This window comes from Aythya ferina (assembly GCF_964211825.1).
Source record: "Aythya ferina genome assembly, chromosome: 17".
NCBI lineage: Eukaryota > Metazoa > Chordata > Aves > Anseriformes > Anatidae > Aythya > Aythya ferina.
In genome coordinates this window covers 15,956,474-15,978,943 of record NC_140316.1, presented here as the reverse complement: position 1 = coordinate 15,978,943, position 22,470 = coordinate 15,956,474, and the positions used below count along the sequence as shown (strand labels likewise).

The 22,470-nt window shown below is 40.8% G+C and overlaps 1 protein-coding gene across 4 annotated transcripts in view; it reads right to left on the bottom strand.

The window, feature by feature from the left end:
• Positions 1-3,688: 3,688 nt before the first annotated feature.
• ZNRF3 (zinc and ring finger 3) overlaps positions 3,689-22,470 on the bottom strand; it is a 94,506-nt gene continuing 75,724 nt past the window's right edge. For all 4 annotated transcript variants that reach the window (XM_084538760.1, XM_084538761.1, XM_084538762.1 and 1 more), the window contains 7 exons: positions 20,209-20,283; positions 15,683-15,814; positions 14,732-14,842; positions 13,375-13,542; positions 10,338-10,440; positions 7,283-9,028; positions 3,689-6,527 (listed from right to left, as the gene is read on the bottom strand). In XM_084538760.1, coding sequence (XP_084394886.1) covers positions 6,484-6,527; positions 7,283-9,028; positions 10,338-10,440; positions 13,375-13,542; positions 14,732-14,842; positions 15,683-15,814; positions 20,209-20,283 — 2,379 coding nt within the window. In that variant the 3' untranslated portion in view covers positions 3,689-6,483. The remainder of the gene's footprint in view (positions 6,528-7,282; positions 9,029-10,337; positions 10,441-13,374; positions 13,543-14,731; positions 14,843-15,682; positions 15,815-20,208; positions 20,284-22,470) is intronic.

Here is a 22,470-nt window from a genome sequence, read left to right as displayed (position 1 = left end):
AAAATCCATCTGCATGTATTTTCAGGACCATTTTAACATCCAACACCTTCATCTGCTTTTTCAATCAAGCATTAACAAAATCATCTTATTTAAGTCATGTTTCTGACAGTTTTTCTATAGCCAGTACAGTTTTGAGGAATTTTAAAAACACTGCTCATCCGGACAACCCAACAGTATTGCAGAATTATGGTCTCTGTATTCCAAGCTCCCCTGGCAATACTATAAATATGAGATTTTTTACTGATAGCCCTGGAAAATGAATCTACTTTCTGTAGGAGTACAGGCGAACACATCAGCAGACAGTTGGACTGCCGCTAAATGAGCAGGACTATTCCAGTTCAATCTTCTGCTTAATAAGCTTTCTCAGGCAGTGGAAAAGACTGCCAAATATTTTCTAGTGCACTACTTTGCCTAATGGAAAGGTCTACTACAAAAACATAACTCCTGACAAAGACTTGCCCAACTATTACGTAATAGCTTGCAAATAAGTGTTTCACAATCCTCTCATGAAATACAATTCAGTGATAGTTTCACCTGAAAATTATTCTAGACATTTTTGAACAAAGTTATCATTCTACTACCTTGAGATCTTGAGAGTGAAAAATATAATTTCCTTCAGATTGTGTCATTTTTCTATAGCAATATCCCCACAACACATTTAATGCAACTCATTGTTTCTCATCTTTATTGAGCACTTGTGCTTTGGGATAAAATTAGGCATTCTGAATCTCAGTCTCAAGACAATTTACTGTAAATCCAAAGGATATCACATGAACCAAATAAGACTGTCAAGAAAACAGAACAAATCAAACTTGAAATTACTCACCACTGAAATATGTGTTGTGCCTACATGCGGTCATCTTGTGTTCAGCAAATGGCTGTAATTAACAATTATAAAAAATTAAATACAGTGAATTTCTGCATGAGTTATTAGCATTACTATAGTGTAGAAGAGAGTTGCGTAGCAGAGGCAGAAGTACTGTAGTTTACCAGTGGCTTGTTTGCTGTGGGGATTTGTAAGACTATTTGAGCTGAAAATGAAGAGGATGATTACATATGGAAAATATTTTATTGCTTTGAAAAGCTATTTCTGATGTAACAGCATATTGACATTTTCAGATGATATGTTTTCAAACTGTTAGAATTTATTATAATAATTATTTCAGGGTTTTCTCTACAAATTGTAACATCATCATGTTGCTAGCTAAAGGTAATGCTGCTTTCATTTTCTTGCAAAATTACTTTATTCTTTCAGTAATTTGTCCTTCTGACCAAAATAATGCTACATTTGCTCACAGGAAGCTTCAGCTTCATTTATGTAAATGTCTAAATACCAGTGTCAGGTACCAAAATCATCTCTAGCTTCACCTTTTAATGTCAGGACTCAAACTCTTACTTTTGTTTCAAAACAGTACTGTCATACAGGCATTGGCCTCTTCTTATATAGAGGGTATTGTTCTGCTCTCCTTTCTTGGCATTAGGGTTGAGATGCCTCCTAAATATGTTTATTCTGGATGCATTCTTTATTTTGAAAGAAACGTTTTTTTACTAAGTAAGTTGTGGAAGCACAGAACCTCTATATCTAGATAAGGTCCACAAAAGATATCTGATTTCAGGTATACTGTTGTCTCCCTGAACAAAGACTTAGGGCAAGCTGTCTCCAGTTGTATGAACACAGACATATTTAAAAGATACTCTTAACACAAGGATCATAAAGAGCTTGTAGGCATAGAGAACACCAATAAATGCTGAGCACCGTGTTCTGAATGCACTACTGTGCAAAATATAACCACCTGTCTTAGGATGACAGATGTACCCCATATTGCTAAAGCAAACATGAGATAATATTACAGAAACACCAAGTATTTCTGTAATACACAATCTCATTAGGAATATTCTGCGCCTTCTCTTATTTTCCTACATGGAGGGTCCACGTTGGTTTATGGTGCCCATAGACTCTAATTTTGCCACAAAGTTATTCCTTAAATACTTAAAACCTCAGCAATGAAAATAACTTCCCCTTACAAATATATTTTTATAGCAACTATTTAGTCATTAAGAAAAAGTCACAACCAAGAAGAGACAGACTACCCCACCCCCCCCCCAAAAAAAAAAAAAAAAAACGTGCCACATTCAAGTTAAGCAAAAAAGAGGCATTTACTTTGAGAAGTGAACATGACTTGCCAGTGCTGCTTAGTTCCCTCTTGCCTGTTGCTGTTCCATTATTCTGCCCATCATCTCACACAGACCACACTTTCTCATAGTACCTAAAATAAGGATGCTAATTGATCCTCATGATAGAAGGATTCCCAGCACATCAGACATGGTGTTTTCCCATATAATACAGATGGTTGGAGAGAATGCTCTCTTCTTGGGTGAATTCTGAGGTGAATGAATTACAGTGCACTTGAACAGACTTAGATGAAAGGTGGGGAACAGTCCAGGGAATTACCAGGTAGAACATATTTGTGAGATGGAAGAAACTGAAGAAGGAGATTGGAAGGGATTTTTGTGTGCGTGTATTGCAGTATCGGAAATAAATAACATAGAGGCAAATGATTTCAACAGTAGCATATATACATACATCACATATATATGTACGCACATGGAGATTGCTGTCCTCTACCTGTTACATACCTGAAAGCCACTCTCTTCTAATGTCTTTGGTCAAATTATGCCCTCTGCCGACAAAATAACTGATTTCAATTTCAGAGAAGCCTGTGATTTCATGATCCAGGGTATGGGCTTGAATCTAGCTTGACTATTCAACATCATTTATCTACTTGCATCCATCTGTATCATGCTGGCTCAGGTCCTAAAATAGTTCTAGTTCAGGACAAAGGATTATTTTTACCTGAAATTAAACCAGAAGTAAGTTCCTTTGCTATAAGGAACATGCAGGCTCCAAACATAAATGAGGAAGCCTTCCAGAAGGTGTGTGACACTCTATTGTGATTCAAGGCTTCAGTGGCTTTTATGACCCCCTCAAAGAGCCTCCATACAATACAGAGTCCAAAGTGATACCTTTTTAGTTAAAAACTACCACCTTGCAGTCTGAACTTCATTGTGTTTCCTATTGTTTCCTTCCCATGTCAGAGCTCTTAACCCCATCTTTTCCACAGCATACTCTGGTGTGCTAACTTCCCAAACATTCTCCTTTCCTTCTGTGTCCTATACTTTCTTCCCCTTCCTTCCTGTGTAGTCTTTGTTTTCCTGCAATGAAAATGTATAGCTTTCCCCTCCTCAACAGCAAGATCAACCACGTCTGAGCAGAGACCTTAAAGTGACAGGCAGCCTCATGCAACACTGATAATGGGTGAGACTACCTGGGGACAGTACTAGGAAGGAGATCAAATTGTCAAGTAATAACCTCATACTAAGCATAAAACCATACAGATAAATAAATCTGCTGGATATTCAAGTGTGGCACTTACCTGGAAATTTAATGGCCCTGAGACAGAACATTGCGTGTTGCTTCCAAAAAGTCCCACTTACAAATTTTTTCGTGATCATTTTTGTTAGGATCTGTACATGTATGCATATATGTGTTTACCTATTATTAAAAACAAAACAAGACCCCAAAACAAACAAACAAAGAAACCCTGCTGTTGAAAACAGTCCACATAGGACTGTACTTTGAGAAGCACAGCTGTGTCCTTTCGCCACAAACAAGGACAACTTCCACACATGTATGCAATAAAACTGTATTTTTGTGTGTTTTTGATTTTTTTTTTTTTAATACAGACATTTGTACACTTTCTTACAAAACTGCAGCTAACTACAACTTTTCTTAAATCATTTTTGGTCGGCAAGTACTGTAAAATCTTTTTGTGCAATTATCATGTATTTACAGGGCCTCATGTTAGTGATTTTCAATGATTATTACAATAATGTCACACACTCTCAACATAAAACATGGCTTAAGATAAATATATTAGTAAATAAATATTCTGAGAACATATTTCCATAAATGAAATGTGCTGCTATACATATACAGAATATATACAAGATGTTTTCTAGCTTTTAAAACATTTTAAAAATGGTAATGAAGGAGAAAGAGCCCTTTAACCATATTACAAATCTTTACAGCAAATTTTATACAAAACAATTTTAAGTGCTATAAGATAACTTTTAAAACATTTTAAATAGTGCCTCATGAGCCAAACACAATGACAACTTTTCATGTAAGTAGTAGAAAGGCATTTTGTTATAAAAAACATCTATCATGGCCAGCTGGCCTATAGATTGTATAGACACATACAGGTAGCAGGGAATTAACTAAATGTTGAATATAAAACCAAACACGGAAACCAAGTGTAGGGTACATCTGTATGGTAAGGCCTGCAGAGACTGTTGTACTGGCAAAGATTTCCACAACATGTGAATGAGACCAGTACATCCAGGAACACCATGAGCCAGAACATTCAAATACCTTTTTTTATAACCACATTTTACCACAACATGCTGTGCAGTTACAGAGTACAATGCATTGTAGGTGGCCTTAGATAATGCCGCACAAAACACCAAGCAAAATAACCCAGGCAGTACACCATAACTTGTAAAATGCTTTTCTTTTGAGTGGAGGAAGGAGAAAGGTAAGACTTTAAAAAAAAAATTTAGAGTTTATTCTCCCAACACGTACCACTTAGTACAGTCATTCAGAGAATGAATAAGTTTTCTATAAACTTCACACATAGAAAATGTGTTTATTTTAATTATTATTTCAATTTTATACCCAGATACTGTCTTGTATCAATTCTCTGAATATCTGGATTTGGTTGTTCTTTTAGAGAGATCTAATGTGAACTCCTTTCAACATAGTTGTTTTTTTCCTAATTTATTTAGTACAAAAAGTAAAAGTAAACAAACTTATTTGTTGTTTGTTGGTTATTTGCTTCTTTTAAAATATTTGGGATTATAAAGAAAACAAGTTAACTTTTATGGTTTTCACAATTAGCCCAGTGCTGTCAAGGACATTTTGTTTGAAAATGTAACATGAACTTTTTTTCATGTCTTTTAAATATCTCCCATGTGTACTGAACTTTAATCAAATTATTTCTTTTTTGGAAGACTGGCAATGTGGGCATTAACTAAGCAGTTTCCCTTTAGGAGAATTCCTTCTGAGAATACACCAGACACTGTGTCCTCAGGCACATGCAGCATGACAGGCAATTTAAACCATGCTATGGTAGCCTCTTACTCAGAAGCCGCTGTTTCCACAGGAAACAATTGCTATCAGAAGTGATGACGTACATTATCTCATGATAACAAACGTCCCCACTAGTACAAGAACAAAAGGATGCGCCCAGGCTAATGGAGTACAGAGAACACTCTGTACACAAGACAAAAATGAAACAAAACTAACTGGGCCCAAGAAACCTTTAAAACAAATCAATCTATGGAAGCTACATCAACCACAGCAAAGAAGGAAACAATGACTAAAACAAGTTCTCATTTTCCCATGTGCACAACAGGTGACAAGCACTGCTTCCCTTAGGCATGCTTGCAGGCTATAAGGAAACAAGGCATCAGACCTATTCCCAAAATGAGCCAGGCAAGCTATAAACCCCTCTGCAAACTCTGTTTTCCTGCATATCCCAGCATTGGAGAGGGGCAACAAGTGCCCAAAAAACTTCCTATGGAAGGCAAGATTCATCATCTACAAAGGTTTCACCCTTTCTAAGCACTTTCTTCTACCATCTGTTTGAGGGAAGGGCCCCCAGCATTCTTCACCAGTCAGAAGATGCAATGAGGTCTATGTTTTAGCAGGAAGTGGGAATGAGAATATTCTGAGCTACCTGTTTCCCTACCCCCAATCTGTTAAAACTAATCACAATGGCAGGAAACCCTTCCTAGCCAAATCATCAGAGCAGCATGAAAGGGGGGTTGGGGAGAGGAAGAAGGAAACAGTCCAATCCTTCACCTCCCTCAAAATCACTTGTATAACTTGTTGGCTACTAGGATTTGCTACTAAATTAGTTGGTATCTGAACATCCATTCAGCAGCTGTATCCCTCTGGACTACTTTATTTCAAGGTGCTATCTGGTTTCTAAGGCAGGTGTGTAGCCCTGAGCTTATCAAAAGCTGACTCCTTTAAGTAGGAGGTAACAGCATCTACACATAGCCTGGCTTATTTAACAGACCATGTTACCTCTCAGCAAGAGCTGACATAGTCACTTTTAAAAAGAAAATATAAATAACACTTTGTCATTAATATAGAAATGGCACTAGAGCTCAGAATGCTCCATACCATGTCCCACATGGGCTTTGCACACCAATGGAGGCCTGAAGGCTTCAGGCAAGACGGAGAAAGGAGATCAAGGTGACGTGGACACAGAGGAAGAGAAACTGAGGAAAGTGGGGGAGGGACTTCTCCACATTACCACTTTTGTGTGTTTGTCAAAGCTTAAAAAAACTGGAGTCCATGAGAATTTGGAGTCTTCCATAAGCTCCACTTCTCCACCTGTTGTCATCTGGACAGGTCTAATCATTGATCCGGCTTCTCTCCATGGGATGAGATCCAGCACCTGAAGGATAAAGAAATAGTTGCTAGTTAAAACTAAGGAAAATTGCATCTAGAATATTGCATCCCATTTTGGGGCCCCCAGAACGTGACACTGGCTGAATCAAGTTCAGACAGACAAGATGCTCAGAGGGCTGAAGAACTTGCCCTATAACAAGAGGCTGAGGGAGTGGAGTTGTTGTCATTCTGTCTCCAGAAAAGAAGGTGTTGGGGGAACCCCCTAACAGCTTTGCAACACCTATGTGGTGAATGTCATGGAGAGAGAGACAGAGTCTTCACAGTGATGCACAGTGGAGAAGAGGTAACAGGCTTTAGCTGAGACATAAGATGTTCAGACTGGATCTAAGGAAAATCTTTTCACCACAAGGACAGTCAGTCACTGGAATAGGAGCCCTGAAACTGGCATTCAAGTTTCCATTCAAACCTGCCAAAGCTGTCAAGAGTGGCACAGTGTTCCTTGCTGTGAGAGCTCTAATGGGGACCTGATACTAGCAATCACTTTTCACCCTCTCCTCCCTTCCCCACAAGTATGCGTATGCAAGCTCTTAAAGAGTTAGGTGTTAAACTATAATCTATCCCTCTAGCACTGGCCAAATGAGTACAGAGAGTAACACTCGGGTGAAGAATTAGTTCATAACCCACTCTCTTCAGCAAAAGATGTCAGTAACCTTTATGTCTGCATATACCTGAGAAACTGGCAGGGATCATGCATATCATATGCTAGAACAGAAAGATAATCAAAAAAAGCACACGGATTACCTGTGGTCTTTGTGGTCACTGTCAGCTTCTGGGAGTTCGGAATGGGACTAGAAAAGAGCATTCTGGCTTCCTCTTCCTGAGAGCAGTTCTGCTGAAGGAAAGATGTTGCCTCGTAGCACACCTCCCTCTCATCTTGTACCTCTCCTATACCTTGGCAGTGCAGGTAAGTATCTAGTTCAGGTGTCCCATCCCAGGAACTACAGCTACCTGTATGGGTCCCTTGGCACTCTGTAGGTAGGATGAGCTCACAGTCTCTGTCTTCAGGAATGATGGGAATGCGCTGACCCAGATCACATATACCTTTATAGCAGCTTGGCAAGGTGTCATCAGGAAGCGTGTACTGCACATTCACTGCATAGTCTTCTGTATAGCAGCCACCACCTCCACTGCCACTGTTGCTACTACAGGCTACCTGCTTCTCTTCATAGAAGCAACAGGGCAACCCTTCGTATTTCACCCCATCTGTCCTATGCAAGTGGTCTGAGTTAATACTGTACAAGCCTTGAGTATTCCCTGACTGTGGTTCTATCCCTGGGCCACATGCCCCCCATAGTGGAGAGCTCAGGAAGAGTGCACTACAATCGGCTGTCCCATTTCTAGGCTCCAGGGCAGAGTGCTGGAGTTCAAGGCAGCATGCACATGCTTGCTCCATAAGTGGCCCTGCTATCTCTGGATTCTTCCAGTTCATTTTAACATCCAATGCAGCACCAGGAGCAGCCTCAGGTCCTCCCTCTGAGGTAGTGCCATTTAGATCCCTGTGCTCTAGTGAGGAATTACTACTATAGTTCATATCCATGCTGCAATTAGACAGTTGGTCCCCTGAGGAAGAAGCTGGCACAGGCCGGCAGTCAACACCCACCAGACTGTGAGCATGAGCTGGAAGCTCATCCTGATGGGGGCCCTCCAAGAGAACAATTGCACCCCTGTTTGCACCACCAACCTCACCCACTCGGCAAGGGCTCTTACTGCGGTAAATGTATGGGTCATAGTCACTGCTCAGAGAGCTGCGGAAGGTGGAACAGCTCCCATAAACACCTTGGTTGCTGACCTCCGTGCAGTCAACCATGGAATCACTAGAGGAACAGTGGCACTGACCAGAACTGCTGCTGCTGCTGTCACTCCCTGGGCAGTCAGCCAAATATCCACTGCACACTGAACGATGACCATGATAGCAGCTAAAGCTGGAGGTACTGCCACTCTCCAAGCGAGATGAGGGCACTACATGTACCACAGGAGGGAAAAGCATGCTGCTACCAGGCTGAAAGGCACGGGAAGGACCCTTCGAGGAAATGCCAGCTGAAGGCTGTCCATCTTGCTCAGGGTAACTAAGGCCTTGGAAGTAGTAGTGCTGATACATGGTCTCATATTGGGAAAAGCATGCTGCTTTGGAAAAGTTGCGCCCTCCAAACTTGGGTCTTCGGAAGTTGTGAGCTGGAGAATAAGCCCTATGTTCCAGGCTACAGTGATGTGTGTTTAAAGCATGGTCCAAATGAATAGGTTGATAACTTCGGATATAGGCTGCAGACTGGGCTTGGTAGAGGCTCTGTTCACCATGTCTCTCAACTGTAAGTACCGTGATAGGGTTTCCATGAGGGTCCATGCTTGTCCGTGTGGGATATGCTGTTATCTGGTTTGCTCTGTGCACTCGGCCTGGGTAATGGACAGGTAGAATCACCCTCTGCTGCCGGCTGCGTGCTGAGTTGATGGATTCCAGACAGACTGGACCTGTGTTTCCCTTCTTCTGTTCTGAATGTGAGAAGTAAGAGTGGAGAAGTAGAAGTACAAGGGAATAAAGGGAAAAGACTTCATGTAACAAAAGATATTGTTCTGAATTTAGTTACATTATGCATACAACAGTTTAAAAAGAAAAAAAGTACCAATATTTTGCGGAAAAGAAAAAATACGGTAACTCTCAAAATAAGTCAAGAGCATCTGTCTGAAAGCTGTTGAAAAACTCAACTGTATTTGCATGATAATGAAAAAAAAGTAAAGTGATTGCAGATACTGTTCTTGTATATGGAAAGTTTTTTGCATAAACAGCAGTCCTGATCCTGCAGGTTAAGAGCATGGCTGGCAGTCATTGCTTTTGTTTTCACCTTACACATCTGTACTGGGTCTGGCTGGGATGTAATTAACTTTCCCTGCAGTGGCCCATATAGTGCTATGCTCTGTACTTGTAGCTAAAGCAGCATTGATATCACACCACTGTTTTGTCTATTGCTGAGCAATTGCTGGCATATCATCAAGACTTCCTCCAACCCCCACCCCAAGCCAGTAAGCTGGGCGTGGGCAAGAAGTAGGGATGGGACATCATTAGGGCAGCTGACCTAAACCAGCCAAAGGGATATTTCATACCATATGATGTCACACTCAGCAATAAAAGCTAGGAAAGGGGAAGGTGGAGCTCTCGTTATGAAGATGTCTGTCTTTACAAAATAATGGTATGTATATTGAGGCCCTGCTTCCAGGGGTGTGGCCAAACATTGCTTGTTGATGGGAAGTACAGTTTTTTTTTTTCCTCTCTGTGCTACTTCACAGACTTCGCTTGCTTTTTCCCCTCTTCCTTTTTCCTTTAAGTTTCTTTTTTTTTTCCTTTCTCCTTTCCAGCAAACTTTCTTCTGCCCCTCTTCCTCAGAAGAGGGGGAATGAGAGAGCAGTTGTGGTGGAGTTTATCTGCCCAGCAAGGTAAAACCACCACAACATTACATTACGTAAATCTGTATTAACATAAGATTTTTCAGACTTACCAAAAAGAAAACATACTATTATTAAATAATTCTACTAAACTTATCTGTCCTAGTTATGTTCATAAGTCACATGCTGCCCTCTGCTGGACATAGTACCCACAAGGAAAAGACAGAAATGCGGCCTGTTATTTCAGGGTATGTAGTCATTTTTTAAAGAATTTAGTCCTACCTGTATTTCTAGAGTTGCATTACAATAAAAACTATGGGCTGTATGGAGATTTACATATGAGCACTGTTTCATCTTGTAAGCTTTGAAGTCCATAGTGGGTGACACAGCTGAGAATCTGCACCTCAGCAGCAACACTTACCTATGATGTTATGGCGGCAGTGAGGACAGGTATGATGCTGCAGTAACCAAGGATCCACACATTTCTTGTGAAATCGGTGAGTGCAGGGAATGACACGCAGCTCCTACAGGAACAGATAAAGGGACATGAAAAATACTGGTGCCTAATGAGTGAAACCTTGCAGATTATTCCTACTTTTTTCAACCTAGCTACTGAACAGATTCGGAATTCCTAGTCGTCCCAGACTAAATCCTAGTCTTGAAGCAGAAATCATTACAAATCTTTGATCACTTTGACTATCCATTTCTGAAACACCTGCATTTCCAACATACCTTTTGTGAAATGAGTGAATCAAAAATGCACAGTATTCAATGCGCGTGCGTGATTGAACTTACACACTGACATAACTGTTTTCTGTTCAATTCTCCAGACTGTCCCTTCTCATTCCTTATAACTGATTTGCCTTTTTGACTGCCACAGAGTACTGAGTTGCATTCACAAAGCTCTCGAGAACATTCTCAAGATCTTGCTCCAGAATGGTGATGCTCACCTCAAAACCAATCACCATATACATGCGAAGCTACCCTTTGCTCTTCCCTTCCCCATGTGCATCACTTACATTGAAGTTTATGTGTGAATCTACTGTCCAGTCAGTTCTGAAGAGCCTTTCTGAAGTTCTTGTCTGCCATCATCTTAGCTACTATGACTAATTTCCAATCAGCTAACCATTAAATTTCTACAAGCGACATTAAATTGTAGCTTCAAGCACTCAAATATTGCACCTTTAAAGAGTATGGATCTTTTATGAATCATTTCAGACTAAGATGTCCCCAACTCATTTTTAAATGGAAGTTTAAAACTTATTGTCTGCTTCTATTCTAAGGCACCTACCTTCTATTTCATCCTTTCATTACTTCCTCTGTATAGAACCATGTCAGAGAAGGCAAGCACTGACATCAATGCAGAGATGCTAACTAGGAGCTGAAAACCAGTTCCTAAACCTTGGCAGGAACCCTGCTTCTCCTCTGGTTTCTCAGTAGTGCTGTGTACTCGACACTTTAAAGACAAGGTACCATCAAAGCTTGAAAAGCAAAACACAAAACGTATCCCTTATGTCCAACATGTACCATCACCTTAGATAGCACACAATTTGTTAAGAATACCCAGAGAATTAAATGCTGAGGCTACCCTGACTTCTTTACCTGTTCTTCCTCAAAAAAAGCAGCTTGATGGAAGTATGAACTTGAAAAATGAGATCCCTCAACTCTCACAGAATCATCTAGGTTCATCAAGATCACTGAGTCCAACCTCTGACCTAACACTAATAAGTCCTTCACTAAACCGTATCACTAAGCTCTACATCTAAACATCTTTTAAAGACCTCCAGGGATGATGACTCCACCACTTCCCTGGGCAGCCCATTCCAATGCCTAACAGCCCTTTCACTAAAGAAGTTCTTCCTCATATCCAACCTAAACCTCCCCTGGTGCAACTTTAGCCAATTCCCCCTTGTCCTGTCACCAGGCACGTGAGAGAATAGACCAACCCCCCCCTCGCTACAGCCTCCTTTAAGGTACCTATAGAGAGCAATAAGGTCGTCCCCAAGCCTCCTCTTTTCCAGACTGAACAATCCCAGCTCCCTCAACTGCTCCTTGTAAGACTTGTTTTCCAGACTCCTCACCACTTCATCGCCCTTCTCTGGACTCGCTCGAGCACCTCGATGTCCTTCTTATAGTGAGGGGCCCAAAACTGAACACAGTACTCGAGGTGCGGCCTCACCAGAGCCGAGTACAGGGGGACGATCACCTCCCTAGCCCTGCTGGCCACACTGTTCCTGATACAAGCCAGGATGCCGTTGGCCTTCTTGGCCACCTGAGCACACTGCTGGCTCACATTCAGCCGACTATCAACCAATACTCCCAGGTCCTTCTCTGCGAGGCAGCTTTCCAACCACTCATCTCCCAGCCTGTAGCTCTGCTTGGGGTTGTTGCGCCCCAGGTGCAGGACCCAGCACTTGGCCTTGTTGAACTTCATACATTGGCCTCAGCCAATCGGTCCAGCCTTTCCAGATCCTCCTGCAGAGCCTTCCTACCCTCGAGCAGATCGACACATGCACCTAACTTGGTGTCATCTGCAACTTACTGAGGGTGCACTCAATCCCCTCATGCAGATCATCGATAAAGATATTGAAGAGGACTGGCCCCAGTACTGAGCCCTGGGGAACGCCGCTAGTGACCGGCCTCCAATTGGATTTGACTCCATTCACCACAACTCTTTGGGCCTGGCTATCCAGCCAGTTTATAACCCAACAAAGCGTACACCAGTCCAAGCCAAGAGCAGCCAGTTTCTCGAGGAGAATGCTGTGGGAAACAGTGTCAAAAGCCTTACTGAAGTCCATCCACAGCCTTTTCCTCATCCACCAAGCACGTCACTTTGTCATAGAAGGAGATCAGGTTTGTCAAGCAGGACCTGCCTTTCATAAACCCATGCTGACTGGGCCTGATTGCCTGCTTGCCCTGCAAGTACCGTGTGATGACACTCAAGATAATCTGCTCCATGAGCTTCCCTGGCACTGAGGTCAAACTAATAGGCTTACAGTTTCCCAGGTCAACCTTCCAAGCCCTTCTTGTAGGTGGGCATCACATTTGCTAGCCCCCAGTTGACTGGGACCTCCCCTGATAGCCAGGACTGCTGATAAATGATGGAAAGCGGCTTGGCCAGCTCTTCTGCCAGTTCTCTCAGCACCCTAGGGTGGATCCCATCCGGCCCCATCGACTTGCGTATATCTAAGTGCTGTAACAGTTCACCAACCATTTCCTCATGGATTGTGAGGGCCACATCCTGCTCCTGATCCCCTTCCACCAGCTCAAAAGTCCTTTAGGTTTTTCATTGGCAGCTGTGGAATGCATTTTAGGCTGAGTTGGCTACTCAATGTAATTCATCTGGCAAATGGCACAACCTCAACATACAATACATCTAACAACCAGCCATATATCACAGTGCTAAAGTAAATCAGTTACTTTATCAGTTTACACTAAAGAAACCATCTATCCTTTACCTCCCCATCAATGTACTTCTCCAAGCAGATGGCACAGTCAGAGGTGGAGCTGCTACTTAGTGTATCCAGTGCACCACAGCTATCTTCCCGGTGTCCCTTACTTTTGGACTTAAACTTCCTGGTCTCCATTTTTTCCAGTGCTTGCACTGCAAGCCTGTTCATGGAATTCTAGAACAGAAGAAGAAGAAAAAAAAAAAGGCAGTGCAGCTGCACATGAAACTGTAGTGTGGTAGCAGAGAAACACTGCCATATCAAATTAATGTATCTTATCAAATCCCATCAGGCCAAAACTAAGTTACAACTTAATAAATGAAGAGAGTATCCTAATTAGAATTTAGATCAGAAGCCTCCTGAAAAGAATGCATGCCACCTGCGGTAGTGAGAATGATGAGCTGCTTTGGATTGAAATAGGGTGAAAGTGCTCATAATTGGGATATGCTGCAACTGTTCAATTGATAGGCAACAACTATACAAGGCATCATATCGGATGTGGTCAGGTGCTTTTTAAAACTGTAAATATTGACTGTAATGCCACATTATGCCACTATGACCATATTGCCAGAAACAGTACTTCAGACAGGGATTAAAATTAAATGCTACTGAATGAACTGCATCATTCCCCCAGCAACTTGATCAGTAGGACAGTTAGGAAGGGGGTAGATTACTTTTCACTATAGAATTTATCATCTCTCTTTCTGAGACTCATACTATGTGCTGTTGGCTCATAACATCTTTGAACTCCTACTCAGCATGTCCAAGGCAATATTTCTAAACATCTGTTGGGCTTCGCATTCCTTTTACATGTATATCCATGTACTGGACCGTTTAAAACTACAAATTTCCATTAGCTTCCCCTTTCATGTTTAACAGGACAAACTCAAAACATCTCATCTCGAGTTACTCCTAAACAAACTTTTTACCTTGCAACCTTCTCCGATGAAGAATCAAAAGATATTATTCTATTGAAAAGAGTTGTGATTTCTTCTCATTCATTCCTGATATTCTCCTCACAATACACCATTTGAGCGTGGACTTCTGTTTGAAGCACACTAGTGTTACTGATAAATTAGCCTCTGAAAAAACAGAAATGTTCTTCCTTCCTAAAGGCTAAATTGACTGCTTCTATACTCATTTAATTTCTGCGTTTAACTGAAGAGACATCACAGGTCAACGTAGCTATCATTTAAAGACATTTCCAAATCTTTTCAGAGGTCTACATCTATGACTAAAACCCTTTCCACAAAGATGGCTATTCTAAGTTAGTGTCCTGCACCCCCAAAGGCAGCAAGTAAGTTCTATGACAAAGTAAAAGAAGGCAAATTTCAGCATTTGATAAATATACCATTACTGCTCTTACCTGACTACGTCGCTGTTTCAGTTTGATCTTGACAAGAAGAATGAGGCAAACAAGAGATACAACCACAAAGAAGGCCAGGAAAATTCCCATATCAAAGTACTCGGTGGGTTGCTTAAAAATCAGAACAAAAATACTTTATACATGTACACAGTGACGATGTCAAAATTCAGTGCACTGTGATCATTAACTAGGATTTTATGAGACAAAACCTGGAGTATCTATGTTACTGCAATTGAATGAAATACACAGAATGCCAATCATGAGATGTCAGATTCACAGTGTCTCTGAACTGATTCCACAGAAAAATAAAAACTTATATATATTTTTTTTTAACTGAATCACACTAGTACAAGTTTTTATGGATTATTGCTTTCCTTGTATATCTGAGCAAGTAAAAATCAATATATGAATCTTCAGTGATTGTATACTTCTCACATTTCTTAATGGAAATAGTCCATAACAATAAAACAAAAGCAAAATGGTAACTGGGTCATTGTTGACCTCTAGCTTTGTTCTTCTGTAAACTACATGCAGTAGTGTTCAAAAAAGTATCTGGAAAAACAATTTTATATTAAAATTACAAATATCAGATATCAGCTAATTAACCCATGCTTAAAACAACACACACAAAATATTAGCTAACATACCTACCTGATGAATCTGAACTACCAGGTGTGTTTAATACCTACTTTATTTAAGGAAAAGGAAAGTCTCTATTATATAATTTTTTAGCTGTTTATAAATTTAGAAAAATCTATATGAAAGACATCAGGTGTCACACTGTGGAAACTACGCTTACATCCAGTGTAGCTACTTATTCACAGTGCAGTTGCTCAGTTTATTTAGGTCAACAGAATTTCTCATCTATTATTGCTCATTGGGAGCATCAAAACAATGTCACACTCAGTGTGCAGCAGTGTAATACCTAGATAAAGTTTCTTAAAGACTCACCCGTGGTGGGCGATGCTGAATCCTTGCTCGTGCAACTTTCTGCTTGTTAACTATGTTCATTAGCTTGACAGCATCAGCACCCTTCACATATACCACTGGTCTCTTCAGAGGGTCTTCTAAGCCCTGGTTCAGCTAAAACAACAGCGATAACAAAAAAGTCTACTCAGAACGCACATTTCAAGACAACTACCTTTCTTCTGAAATACCTCACCTCTGTGCCTGGGAAGATCATGGAGCAGATCCTCCTGGAAGACATGTTAAGGCATGCACGAGATAAAGAGGTGATCCAAGACAGCCAGCATGGCTTCACTAAAGGCAGATCTTGCCTAACCAATCTAGTGGCCTTCTATGATGGAGTGATAGCATCGGTGGACAAAGGAAGGGTGATGGATATCATTTACCTGGACTTGAACAAAGGCTTTGATGTGGTCCCTTAACACATTTTTCTGTATTTGAAGGATGGACTGTTAGGTGGATAAAGAATTGGTTGACTGGTTGCAGCCAAAGGGTTGTGGTCTATGGTTCTATGTCTGGGTGTAGGCCGATCACAAGCGGTGTCCCTCACGGGTTGGTCTTGGGACCAGTGCTCTTCAACATCTTTATCAATGATATAGACAATAGAATCGAGTGCACCCTCAGCAAGTTTGCAGAAGACATCAAGCTGAGTGGTGCAGTCAATACAACAGAAGGAAGGGATGCCATCCAGAGGGACCTGACAGGCTGGAGTAGTGGGCCCATGAAAACCTAATGAGTTTCAACAAGACCAAGTGCAAGGTGTTGCACTTGGGCAATCCCAGGTATTTATGCAGACTGGGCAAAAAAGAACTTGACAGCAGCCCTGCGGAGAAGGACTTGAGGGGTCCTGATGGATGGATGAGAAGCTGGACTACTCTGCTCTTGCGAGACCCCACCTGGAATACTGCGTGCAGGCCTGGGGCACCCAGCACAAGAAGGATGTGGAGCTCTTGGAATGAGTCCAGAGGAGGGCCACTATGATGATCAGAGGGCTGGAGCACCTCTCCTATGTAGAAAGGTTGAAAGAACTGGGCTTGTTTAGCCTGGAGAAGAGAAGGCTCTGGGGAGACTTCATTGCAACCTTCCAGTACTTGAAGGGAGCATATAAACAGGAGGGGGAATGCCTGTTTATGTTTGTTGATAGTGATAGAACAAGGGGGAATGGTTTTAAACTAAGACAGGGGAGATTTAGGTTAGAAATTAGGAGAAAGTTTTTCACTCAGAGGGTGGTGAGGCACTGGAACAGGTTGCCCAGAGAGGTTGTGGATGCCCCATCCTTGGAAGCATTCAAGGCCAGGCTGGATGCAGCTCTGGGCAGCCTGCTCTAGTGGTTGGCAACCCTGCCCAGAGCAGGGGGGTTGAAAGTAGATGATCTTTAAGGTCCTTTTAAACCCAGGCCATTCTGTGATTCTATGATACTAGTAAATGGATGGAAGAGTAAAGGAATATGAACGTGGAATGGATCCAAACACCCATTGCTCTCTTCTAGCACAAACTAAAGTGTTCACTTAAGTGTGAATTAATCTTTTAGTGTCAAACTTTTGAATTAAGCTGGTTTTTACTGAGTAAAACTAAGATGTGAGGATAAGCAAACGTTATTTCTGAACAGCAGCTTTAACTAAACTGTACTAGGTGCAAGTGCATATATTAATACTGTCACATGTTAAAACCCATAAGGAAGAAGAGTAAAAATCTTCAGGTGCCAATAAAAAATTACCTTAGTATATTACCATTTTCTGAACTTTGGATTATTTCAACTTTGCAATTTTTTTTATTCACATACAATTTTTTGGCTTCCTGTACAATCTAATGTCAAGAGTATGAATTCGTATCTTCTATGTTCTTTGTGCCTTACCAATTTGTTGAAGTCCATAATTTCTGCTGCATAACTATTTGAATAAGTTTGCTGAGTTATTAGGATACTATCAATTACTGGAGGTATAAGAGTAGATACACTAGTTCACCCTGAAATTGCCTTCCAGGTTCAGCTGAGCTATTATGAAAGGCTAAATCATAGAACTGTAAAATAACATGGGTAGAAAGAGACCTCAGGAGTCCAATCTCTTGGTCAAAATAAGGTGTTCTCATGCTTTACACAGACAGTTCTTGAAAACCTTCAAGCATGCACAACTTCTGTGGGCACTAAATCCATAACAATCTCCTAAACTATATACCAGATAAGAGAATAAAAAGAAGGCAGAATTGATCTGTTACAAAATGGCACCACATTATCACAGAATCACAGAATTTCTAGGTTGGAAGAGACCTCAAGATCATCGAGTCCAACCTCTGACCTAACGCTAACAGTCCCCACTAAACCATATCCCTAAGCTCTACATCTAAACGTCTTTTGAAGACTTCCAGGGATGGTGACGCCACCACTTCCTTGGGCAGCCTGTTCCAATGTCTAACAACCCTTTCGATAAAGAAGTTCTTCCTAACATCCAACCTAAAACTCCCCTGGCGCAAAATAAAGTCAAGTAACTTATTATGACCCACAAGAAAAATCTTACTATAGACGTTGATTGATACAACATAAGCACTGACAAGCAGATACAAATGGTATAGGGAAAGGAATGAGATGACAGGAATGTAAGCAAATTGAATAAAATCATAGATCGTGGAAAGGCTTGGGTTGGAAAGGACTTCAGTGATCATTTAACTCCAACACCCATGCCATAGGCAGGGATGCCCCCCACAAAAAGAGTAGCATATGGCAGAGATACCAGATCTACACTGTGTTGATATCCACCTGCTCTTTTTAGCTAAATCATGTAGAAATTACTAATCGACTAGTCTATCATCCTACTTACAAAGTATTGTTTAATCTGTCCAGATTATGGTGACAGATTTCACCAAGACTTTAAAACACAATCTTCCGATTGTTTAACTGGGTTTCTGAAAACATTGATCAAGCTATTTTTAAGATGGACATATTCTGAAGAACTCAAAACTAGCTGAATTACTCAATCCAACCCAGAGATCCTACACATCTGTAAGGCTTGCTAGCCTAAGGCCAAATTCAATCACTGTCCCGACATTCCCAGGCACATATTCTCTCTCAAGCTTTCTTGTCTAGGAATGAGTCACCTCCTTCCCCAGTAGCTTTTGCACACTGACAGACTTCTGCTAAACATGATGACCTGGATGCTGTTACTCCTCTTCACATTATGCAAAATTAAAACCAAGAAACAGATCTGACTTCACAGAACAAATTCTAAAAATAAAGCTTCATTTTTAGTTTATAGCAAAAGATACTCAAATCTATGGGAATTAAACCCACAAAATCTCTTTCATTTTATTCATACACCCAAAATATTCAATCATCCACTAGACTAGCTTCCCAAATACTGGGCACAGTTGCACCCAGTTAATTAGCAAGAGTCAAGGAAGGAGAGCTGTTGTTGGTAGATGGAAGTCAACAAGAGGCAGTAACAGAGCTTCGCAAGTTCTGAGATGGATGACAGAAAGTAATTAGAAGCTGTAATACAGAGAAAAAAAATGAGAAAAAAATCTTTGTGCAGATAATTTTTCTGCATATAAAGTGGAGAAAATGGTATCTGAGAAGGTTTGCAAAATTAAGTCTGTACCCTTGATGTACAGGCAGACCAAATTTCTCAAAAGCATCTATTGCAGAATCCGCATTCCTTTGTCCAACAGATGCTCATTTCATAATTAAAGCCAGCTTTTTAAATGTAAACATAGATGGTCTCTCTTTTCCCCCCCAAATTCAATGCACTTGAAAACATTCTGCTCACTTGTTCCTGCTGTAACTCTATGACAACAAAATAAAAGTGAAATAAATACAGACTATTTGCATGCTTGTTAAGCTTCTTCTCTGTACTCAAATAATTCAGAATTGGCTGCTAGGATCTTGTCAAAGTTTCTCACAGAACTATTAGCTTACCCATCTAAAGTGGGAGTTACGTAGAACCCCCTCCCCCTCTCCAAAAAAAAAAAAAAAAAAAAGAAAAGAAAAGCTCCGATTGTCCACATTATACTTAGGCCAGAATACATCAACTGTGAACAAGAAAAAATAGGTATAAGTTTTGTAAGAATTTGTTTGAACAAGGTTGGAAAGCCATTTTGCAATCTCAAAAATAATGGATGCTCAACAATACCACTGATCACAAGCTGTGTTCTGTACACAGAACTGTGCAAAGAAATCCTTCTTGACTGGAGGGCCAAAAAAATGTCTCTATCCTTTCTCCAAACCTTAGTACCAGTCCTGGACTCTGTACTCTAACAAAGGCTAGAAGAAAAATAAGTCCCCAAAACTCTCCTCTTTCTACCATTCTCAGCACGTTCATTGCTTCTAGTCTGCCAGAGAATGAGTAGGAAATCCACAGCACAATGTTAGCCAGGGTCAGAATCTGCATGTCATGATGTAAGTGTGCTCTGAGACCTGTATGGCCTGAAGCCCTGCCTCAGCACTTACTTCTAAAAGAACCCAGCAGAGGCTATAATAAAACTAGGCTCCCTTGTTCATATCTAGCCTCCCCTGTTCATACCTGATCAATGGCATCTGGGTTTTCAGAAACATCAAAGATGACCGCTGTGGCTCCTCGTTGCACTGCTCTTTTTGCCTGCGAAAAGAAAGACAGCATCCTCAGACTCATCCCAAAGACCACTTCTTACCTCATAAACTACTCCCTCTACTCATCTCCAGATAATGAACTTAACAGTGTGTGTTTCCGTGTAGTTAATACAAAACAGAGTAATTTCAAACATAAGAGTTACTGAACGAACATGGAATTGTAGTTAAACATCACTGTAACTTCTGCAATCTCTCTGCCCCTTCCTACTTACGGTCCTTCAACAAAATTTAAAATGAATTCAAATATGATTTATACCCTCTAAAGACTTTAAATATAAGAACTTTTACAACTATTTTTTTCTCCATATTACTTGGAAGCACCATTAAAACAACCTACCCTGTGATTTGGGGTAGATATACAAGCTCACTGGTGTAGAATATAAAGATGGGCTAGGTTCTTTACACCTTTTTTATGTCCTCAGTCATTCTCTCTCACAGTCATGACAAACTCTAGGTATCACAGTCTGTGTACAAAGTGCCTGATTTTTTGTCCTCATCAGAGAATAACGCTTTTTCTGACCACGAGAGGTCAGAACTGTTGCATAAAACATTTCTTATGCAAATCAGAACTTTCTCATAAGATTAGTTGTTTAAATACGGGGCTTTTAATCTAATACTGTCCAAAGCTGGAGTTACCAACAGCACAGAAGAGCTATTAGAACACATTTAAATTCTCTATGATAGATAAAACAGTATTTAAACCACCTAGGCTAAGGTATTTTTACCAGTTTCTGCCATTGTGCCTCTCTACATTCCACTGAAGTGTTGCTCAATAGAGGGAACAATCTCGGTGACTTCAAAACTGTTACTACCTTTATTGGATGCAGACTGCAAGTAACTATTTCTCTGAGCAGGGATAGCTGCCACCATCACAGACTAAACAAGATGACACTGGCTCTTCATAGAGACTAGCAAAACCTGAACGTAAACATAAGAAAGTGGTAAATTATGAAATAATACTCAGTGTTTTACTAAGACTGTTGGCCAGGTCAGGGCTGTTAGTTTGACCATCTTTCGGTCATTTTCTTTGCTCTACATAACAAACTCAATCAGAAAGTACACAAGGGAAAACAACTCCCAAACAGGGTCTCTTTCTCAGCCCGGCAGGTATTTGTCCTCTTTGAAGTCAGCACACCTGGCTAATCACTAAAAGCTGTTGGGGAGGAAAAGTTGAAAGGAATCTCCGTTGAAGAGACATGGCCCTGAGGTGAAAACTCCTCCAAGTTTCCCTAGAAGGCATATTTTACAGACACGCAGCACATGCAGAATTGTTCAGGATATTTAGATTGTTCTTTCAGAATGGTCAGCCAACAAGCAAAGCACTTTGATCTTTAAATATATATTTTAAGAGAATTTGTAGGTTGGTTCGTAAAACAAACAAACAAAAAACTCATTTTGTGAACATACTGAATAAACAGTTTACAGTACAGCAATTCATTAAGTTTCCACCAACAAGACAAAATCTGTATTTCTTGCCCTGTACTGCAAGATCAGGTGTTTGAAATGTAAAGTACCAACTAAGTTCAAAAATTGTGCAGGACAGAATGATAACATTATTTTCCAGTTTATCAAAATTAAGCAGCATGAGACCACTTGCAAGAAATCCAAGTAACACAGCTTGAAACACTGTCTGTAAGACCCTTCAAAAATAGTATTGTACCTGTCAGGAAGATCTCCCTTATTGTTCCACCTGTATTTCACAGAATCATCTAGGTTGGAGGAGACCTCCAAGATCACTGAGTCCAACCTCTGACCTAACACTAATAAGTCCTTCACTAAACCGTATCACTAAGCTCTACATCTAAACATCTTTTAAAGACCTCCAGGGATGGTGACTCCACCACTTCCCTGGGCAGCCCATTCCAATGCCTAACAGCCCTTTCAGTAAATAAATTCTTCCCAATATCCAACCTAAACCTCCCCTGGTGCAACTTTAGCCCATTCCCCCTTGTCCTGTCACCAGGCACCTGGGAGAACAGACCAACCCTCACCTCGCTACAGCCACCTTTAAGGTACCTATAGAGAGCAATAAAGTTGCCCGAGCCTCCTCCAGACTGTACAATCCCAGCTCCCACACCTCTCCTGGTGTTTTTGGTACCAGTACCATGTAAAGACTTAAATACTCAAATAGTAGAATTCATCATTACCACTGTGTTCCTTCTGCTGTAAAATTATT